The sequence below is a fragment of the Arachis duranensis genome, chromosome 8 (genome assembly GCF_000817695.3).
Source record: "Arachis duranensis cultivar V14167 chromosome 8, aradu.V14167.gnm2.J7QH, whole genome shotgun sequence".
Classification (NCBI taxonomy): domain Eukaryota; kingdom Viridiplantae; phylum Streptophyta; class Magnoliopsida; order Fabales; family Fabaceae; genus Arachis; species Arachis duranensis.
In genome coordinates, this window is record NC_029779.3 from 16,567,236 (window position 1) to 16,575,967 (window position 8,732).

At 35.1% G+C, this 8,732-nt stretch overlaps 1 protein-coding gene across 1 annotated transcript; it reads left to right on the forward strand.

Annotated features, from left to right (window-relative positions):
- Positions 1-2,986: 2,986 nt before the first annotated feature.
- Positions 2,987-7,730, forward strand: LOC107461185 (ATP-dependent zinc metalloprotease FTSH 4, mitochondrial; the record flags this gene model as incomplete). The annotated part of the gene is given in 6 exon segments (XM_016079654.3): positions 2,987-3,074; positions 3,338-3,601; positions 4,638-4,874; positions 4,974-5,098; positions 5,733-6,209; positions 6,568-7,730. Coding segments are annotated over 6 exon segments (2,085 nt in total), but the record flags the coding sequence as incomplete, so codon positions are not given.
- Between the last annotated feature and the right edge of the window lie 1,002 nt (positions 7,731-8,732).

Consider the following 8,732-nt stretch of genomic DNA (forward strand, 5'->3'; position numbering starts at 1 on the left):
AGGCACAAACGGTGGTGACGGGCTTCTCTTGGCGACAGCAGCGGACACGACGATGGCACGGGCTAGTAGCAGCAGTCTTCAAGCTCTCCCTGTCTCTCCTTAATCGCGTATCTCCCTCTCTCTGCGAACTCTCTTCCCGGTCACACAGTGGCAATGACGGTGCAGTGACTCCCATTAGCGCCGTCTCCCTCTCCTTCCTCTTCTCCCTTTTTTCTTCTTCTCCCTCGGTTCACTCTCTTATCTTTCTTTTCGTGTGTGTGCGCTTGAGAGGGTGAAAGGGGGTAGTGGGTGGCGGCTGGTGAAAGGGAGTGAGGAGAGTGAGTGTTAGGTCAAATTAGGGTTGTGTTGTGTAATGAAATTGAGGATTTTAGGATTAAGGTAGTGTAGTAATTTTAATAAAAAAATAAAAGGATAGAGTAATAATTTAAAATCAAATTAAATATAAAATAATTATCTTTAAAATATTATTTTATTATCAACTTGCAAATTATTTTCAAATAAATACTAATTCAATGAAAATTGAAGATAATTAAATTAATTTCTTTTACTTATAAAATAAGGTTCAAAAGTTTAATATTCAATTAGAGCACATAGAATTCTCATTATTTTTCAACTATTAAAACTCTAAATTATAAATAAGAAATTGTCCAATATATATAGATAAATCTCTGAAAATATAATCTTAAATAAATATAATAAATTATAAATAATTTATTATTTAATTTTCAAAAATTTGGAGTCTTAAATGTACCACAATAACATAAAGATTATTATTTGAAGATTCCAAATTATTGTTCGAAGTTTCTTCAGCCATATTAATAATTCTTCCACTTCGAAGTTGCATGCACTAAAATAAGACCACAAAAAAAAATCTTTGACACAATTTCATAAAAAATTATCTCAGCGGACATACTAATTTGTTATGCAGATTTTTCGCATATTTGAATTAAAGAATTTATTCGCTGCAAGAAAGAATTTTAGTTGGTTTGAAATCTAATATTTGGGAGCTAAATCTACTCCTCTTTTATAGATACCAGTTTTAAAAATTACACCAAACACTCTATTTTGAACAAGTAAAAGAGAGGAATATACAAAATGTAAATTGCAATTGAATTACTTGAATTTGAAATTACAAAAAACAAAGTAAATGACTTCAAATTTAAAGAAAGTAGTAAAATGTCTCGAACCTAGTTGAAAGACTTTAAATTTAAAATGAAAGTGCAGAACTTTAAAGAAAAACGGAAAAGAACTTGCAAAGGAAAAGTAAATTGCAGGAAATAAAATTACATAAAATTTAAAAGAAATAAAAAGATATGAAAACAATTCTAAAGAAAATAAACTTTTGACAAATTCAGAAGGTCGCTTTAATATGAATGTGTGAAAGTGTTTTTTGAAGACGAATTCCAATCTCTTATTTTTTCTAAATTTTGCTTATTTATATACCTGCCAAATGCTATCTCTAAACAGCCATAAAATAACTATTTTTGCCAAATACAGAATCAAATAACTATCCTTATGATGTATTGTCGATCTCGACACATTGTCCATCGATCCTCATTTTTGATAAATCATAGTAGATAATTTTTTTATATATTTTTTTTAAATTACAATCTTTGCAAATATCGTAGAATACCATTTCGATTTACGAAATTCTTGACTAACACTTCTATGACAATAGAATGTAGCATAAACAAACTTGTCATCATTATTTAAAAAATTTTATATTAGACACTTTTATTATCGTAAAAAAAAATAGATACATTTTTATGTTCTTAATTTCGAATTATCCTTATATTTATGAGAGTAAAATTTTTAAGATATTTATCAAAATTTGAATTTGAAAGGGTAAAAAATTAATAATATTACAATAAGAATAATTGAATAAATGATTAGAAATCAAAATCTAAGTATTAATATTCAATCACTTTTTCCCGTTATCTTTACCTATTTCACAACCATTGTCTAAAAAATAGAAAAAAATCATCATCTTTCTCTATTTCACTTGTTCTAATTACGAAATTTTATAAACAATTTCTTTCTTATTTTCATTGAAAGTGCCTGCAAAATTATCATTATAATAGAAAATATTGGTCTTCTAATTCTACATTCATTGCATGCAAAATTGTAGTTTATTAAAGCTATAATGAGTAACTTTGCTGTAACTACATGAGAAATTACTTTGTACCCTAATGTTGTAGTCAGGGCTTGCGAAATAATACAAAAGAATATAATTTCTATTATTCCTAACTAAATTAAAAAATAAATAATTTTTTATTAAAATAAAAAAGCCGTTAGGAAAAATAAAAAAATCTAAATATTATATCGGATGCAAGAAAGGGCAAAGATGACATTTTGTAAGAACGCCTAAAATTGATTAGCTGATTAGCTCGGAGGTAAAGACCAAAAGAGACACAGTCCAGAGAAAAAGAACTTGCACACCGTCAATTTTTACCCAACGTCAACTTGTTTCCCTGTTGCTCTTTTTCTGAGTCATTATTCCGAGAACCCTAATTCTGTTAACGTTGATTATTGATTCATTATTATGATCTCCTGAATGTATTATTATTAAAAAGTTTGAATCTTGAAGCGGATTCCGTGATTCGGTATTGGAGGGGTAGTATGGAAATGAAATGATTTATTGGGAACCGTTGTCTTGGCATTGAGGGTTTCTGTTATCTCTCGTGAGATGCTTGGTAAAGGGTGGAGGGTGGAAAATCACCCTTTAAGCTGTCTTTTTGCACTTTCAATTCAACCATCCCACAATTTTTTCTACCCTGCTCAGACACGCTTAACCTTACTGTTGGCCAAGTTACAAAATGGGAAGATTGTTAAGAGTTTGTTTTGTTTGCATCTATGGACACGCTTAACCATCATGAGATTTTGATATGCTATGGTTTATATGTAATTGATGCCAATTGAATAATTGATATCTGTTATATGTGTGTTGCATTTTAATCTGTCAGCTAATTTTTAATTTCTTTTACAGATAGCAAAGAATCAACCAGAATTGAGACTGGCAAAAAATTTGTTGGCTAGGAGTTATTTATCAATTGTAAAGTTTGAAGGCCGTGCAGGTTTGAATTCGTTGACCCTGTATCAGTCATATATTTCAGTTCATGTTCTTTGCTCTTATAGAGTATCTATTTTATGCCTGACCTATATTACTTTTTGGTTAATTGGTTTAACCTTCAAAATTGTTTTTCTCTCTGTAATTCTTTAGTTTTCTTCTGTTTTAGCTGTAAAATTAATTATGCTAGGTTTAAAGTATCTGGAAAATATGTTACTTTTGGTATGGAGCTTTCTGTTTTTTGTTGAACATAGTTTCAAATTTTTGTAGGGAATAGGCTTTTTGGTGTCCAAGAGAGATTCCAGTCCAGCTATGTTGGCAATCTGGCTCGCCGAGTACGTGAGGCAGATGAAGCCAGTGAAGTTGCTCATCTTAAAAAACTTTATCGTCGCAATGATCCCGAAGCTGTGATTAGAGCATTTGAAAGTCAACCATCTCTGCAGACTAATCCAGAGGCACTTTCCGAATACATTAAAGCATTAGTCAAAGTTGATCGGCTTGATGAAAGTGAATTACTGAAGACCTTACGCAGAGGTGCCTAATTGGCTAGAACTGCTTCTTCTTCTTGCCACATATCTCATCAATAGTTTCTTCTTGTCACATATCTCATCAATTCTTCTTCTTCTTCCTGTCACATCTCATCAATAGTTTCTTCTTGTCACATATCTCATCAATAGTGGTTTGATGACATGTTATACCTTGATAAAGGAGTTTTTCCCCTCCAAGCAAGCAGTTAAACTTGTGCCCATGAAGTATTGAAATTTTGATCATAATGGAGTGGTAAAAGGAGATCTACATGTCATAAGTTTCACTTTAGACATGATACATGATAGGATGAACTGACGTCGTTTGATCCATGTAGCCGACCTCATCTAGTGGGATAAGGCTTTGTTGTTGTTGTTGTTATAATGCATGGGTAGTGACTATTCTACAGAAAAGGAGTACGTTTTTTTCCTGGTTGTCTCCTAAGGAAGATTTATCGAAGGCATGGGATGTGTTTTGTTTACAATTCATCTTCCATTGAAATTTAGAACTCATTTGTAGTATTTCAGTGCTTGTTCTAGTTTTTCTATTGGAACAGTTATAACTGTATATATGTAATACTTGAGTCAATAAGTAAGCATTTTCTCCCTTAAATGAGGCTGTCTATATAGATTAAGTGATGCCTTTTTGTAATTCTTAAAAATCATGTGACTAGAAATAGGTTGTTGGGGATTATTAAGCTCAATTAATGTCTTCCTCTATTAATCAAACAACTATATGATATTAGAGTCTGCCTTTTATCTGTGATTTAATGCTGCAAACCTGCAGTCACTACTTCTGTATACATTGTATATAGTGCCAGGAAGGAGAATGATGGGTTAAGACTGTGACTCAAATGAGTTATGAAAATGATAGAAGATTACAAACAAAGGCTACTTTTGATTTTTCCAATATATTAACATTTCAATGGCATACATATCTAAAATGTGTTTTTTCTCTTCTTACTTCATTAGAGTTTCAACATTTGTTTCTTTAGCTGATTTTAGAGATTAGTAGTTGTAACTGAGGTATGTGTGTGAACTTTCAGGTATGTCTAGTTCATTGAGGGAAGAAGAAAGTATAGGAGGTTTTTCTGCTCTTAGAAATGTGGGAAAACCTACAAAAGATGGCATTCTTGGAACTGCAAGTGCCCCAATTCATATGGTGGCAGCAGAAGGTGCAAATTTCAAAGAGCAGCTGTGGCGCACAATTCGGTCCCTTTTAGTGGTCTTTCTCTTGATCTCTGGTGCAGGAGCACTCATCGAGGATAAAGGAATTAGCAAAGGTATTGCCTTATCATTGTTGATTATCAGTTGATCAGACCAATTTAATATTGAATCTGAATTTGCCTAGTGGCTTCTTTGATTTGCTTTCACTTTTATAGGACTTGGCATGAGTGAAGAAGTCCAACCCAGTGTGGAGTCAAGTACTAAGTTTACTGATGTAAAAGGTGTTGATGAGGCAAAGGCTGAACTGGAAGAAATTGTGCACTACCTCCGAGATCCTAAGGTTGACTTTCTGCCTTTAACATTTTAAAAACTTTTATGTGAATTAACATATGCTGCTGATACTGACTTATGTCCAATTTTCTGGTAATTGTGAAAATAGTTTAATCATTAATATTGTTGATGAGAAGATGTACCCATGTTGAACAGAAACTAGGTAAATATTGTAAAGGAATCAGATTTATTGCCTTGGATAATGATATCTAAATATTTTGGATGCAGTAAGCATTAGGTTTCCTATTTGATGCTCCTTTGACTTTATTCGTTAAGTACCTTGGTACTGTAGTTTTCACTCTGTCAAAGGTAAAATGGTTGTATCTGCTAGTGCTGTTTCATAGTAAACATCTACGTGACACTTTGTGATGGAGGAAACAGGAAAGTGGTTTCAGCACATACTGTAATAAGTCTCCCATTTTGTTTTTACTACCTCCATAATTAATGAATAAACAAACAAATAAATACAGTTGGGTAATATGTTGACATGAGTGCTTATAAAGGTGTATTAAGAACCTTAATTCTGTTTGACTCTTATTGTGTGACTTTATTCTCTAAGTTGTATTTTATCTACTTCATTCCTGACCACACATGATGGTATTTTTCCTGGATTATATTTAGACAAATTGTTTCAATTGTGACAGCGCTTTACTCGTCTTGGCGGCAAGCTCCCAAAAGGCGTTTTGCTTGTTGGCCCACCTGGCACTGGTAAAACAATGTTGGCACGAGCTATTGCTGGAGAGGCTGGGGTTCCTTTCTTCTCATGCAGTGGAAGTGAATTTGAAGAGATGTTTGTTGGTGTTGGTGCAAGAAGGGTGAGGGATCTTTTTGCTGCTGCAAAAAAGCGATCACCTTGTATAATCTTCATAGATGAGATTGATGCTATAGGAGGAAGCCGAAACCCAAAGGATCAAATGTACATGAAGATGACTTTAAATCAGTTACTTGTTGAGTTAGATGGATTCAAGCAAAATGAAGGCATAATTGTGATTGCAGCTACGAATTTTCCACAGTCATTAGATAAGGCATTGGTGAGGCCTGGGCGGTTTGATCGTCATGTTGTTGTCCCCAATCCAGATGTAGAAGGAAGGCGACAGATTTTGGAATCTCACATGTCAAAGGTAAATATATTTCTCCTAACTTATTTTGTGAGATGTGATAGTGATTGTTTTATGAATGTCAAAATATAAATTGCAAGATTTTTAAGATCATCACATGATCTAATGCTCTTGCATGGTACCTTAAATTCCAGTTGTTCACTGATGATCAGATTTGTCTGATCATGTTGATTTTGCCAACATGAATTGCAAACCTGTGAAAATTGCAATCGTGGATCCATGAATAATCCAAAGCATTTCTACTTTGCTTCAACATTTACATGCTCCTTTTGACCTCCTGCACTCTGTTTTATGGTTTATATTCACTGCTGATGTGATCAAACATTGTATATGCTGATTTTTTCTCTCCAATTTAAAACAGGTTCTGAAGGCTGATGATGTCGATCTAATGATCATTGCTCGTGGAACACCTGGGTTCTCCGGTGCTGACCTTGCAAACTTGGTTAATGTTGCTGCTCTCAAGGCTGCCATGGATGGTGCTAAAGCTGTAACCATGAATGATTTAGAGTTTGCAAAGGACAAGATTATGATGGGAAGTGAACGCAAGTCAGCTGTTATATCCAAGGAGTCAAGAAAGATGACTGCTTTCCATGAGGGTGGTCACGCCTTAGTGGCAATTCATACAGATGGAGCACTTCCTGTTCACAAGGCAACTATAGTTCCTCGTGGGATGGCTCTTGGTATGGTTCATCAATTGCCTGACAAGGATCAGACCAGTATCTCACGAAAACAGATGCTTGCCCGACTTGATGTTTGCATGGGAGGTCGGGTTGCTGAGGAGCTTATTTTTGGAGAAAGCGAAGTTACTTCTGGTGCATCCTCAGATCTTTCTCAGGCAACTAAGTTGGCTAGGGCAATGGTTACCAAATATGGTATGAGTAGTGAAGTCGGACTCGTTACCCACAACTACAATGATGATGGGAGAAGCATGAGCTCGGAAACTAGGTTGCTTATTGAGAAAGAGGTGAAGAACTTGCTGGAGACGGCTTACAACAATGCAAAAACTATTCTAACCACCCACAATAAGGAGCTTCATGCGCTTGCAAATGCTCTTCTGGAGCATGAGACACTCACGGGGAATCAGATAAAGGCTTTGCTTGAAAATGTTAACTCCCATCAGCAACAGCAAGCACAAACAGTTGAAAACCAAGGCAGTTCACGGTCTAATCCAGCTGCTGCGGCTGCTGCAGCCGCTGCAGCCGCTGCGGCAGCGACTGCGGCCAAGGCTCAAGGTGTTGCCCCAGTGGGATCTTAGCAGGAAGAGGCCGGAGTAAGACATGCACCAAAATAATTATTACCAGATTTACATGTGCATATTGTAGTTTATTCTGTTACCCAGGGTTGATTGATTTTCGTCCGCTTCAGCCTCTGGATTGAACTCGTAATCTGGGTCAAGTTGATTCCATATTGTAGTGAGTCAAAGCTAGCGTAGAATGCTGTCATTGATATAGTGCCCGTTTGTTTTCCATTTCTTACCAACCTAATCACCTTTTTCAGTGGGAAAAATAAAAAACACGTTTTGTATCGGTGACTGTGTTTGGGTAAGATTCTTCTTATAATGAGAATCCAAGGAGAAAAAGAAGCTAAATTCACCGCTTCTCTTGAAGTTGTGATTAGTTGCTTCTTAAAACTGGAACTAAGGTCTCTTGATAAAACTGAAAACACGAAAAATCTTTCCTACACAAATGCCTTTTACTTGGTAAATGACAACATCCACCCCTCACTCTTTTCACTGTCCCCTTCCTTTTAGCGTTTTCTCCTCCTCAGGAGTGCTCCCAAATTCCAGCCGTTCGATCGACCGTAGGTTGCATGGAAAATATGTAATCATATGGTTCATAATGGAACTTGTATCGGATGATTGGAAGGATTTAAAAGGGAAGAAATTTAAGACGACCAATAGTTAATACACATCACATTGTTATCTTGATGTCTTTTGAAACTAGAATGGTAGTTTAATGTTTGGTACCAAAAAAAATTAATCAAAATCAGTCAGAATTTGTTTTATTTAGCATTTATTAATTACTGTAATAATTAATGAATGCTAAATATAACAAGTTTTGATTGTTTTTTTTTTTTGTCTTCCTAGCATTACCGGTGTTTCAATTAGCAAGGAATGAATCAGAATTTAGACAGGTCAGATGGTCAGACTATTATTAGGTAGGAGTTATTTATCAGTGAATAAGTTTGATATCATGATCCTGACTCGTGTAACACCTGGGTTCTCTGGTGCTGACCTTGCAAACTTGGTTGATGTTGCTGCTGTCAAGCCTGCCATGGATGAGTAGTGAAGTTCGACTTGCTACTCACTACTACAATGGTACTATGAGCTCCGAAACTACGATACTTATTGACAAAAAATTTGCTCTGGTAGGATCTTAGCCGGAAAAGTGATTCATGCAGCAAAATTACCATTACCGGATTGAAACATGCAGATTGTAGCTTATTCAATTTTTCAGGGCTGATGCTGTTCCTTCAACTTCAGCCACTGGAACTAATTTACTTCAAGTTGACTCCGTATTGCAGTGA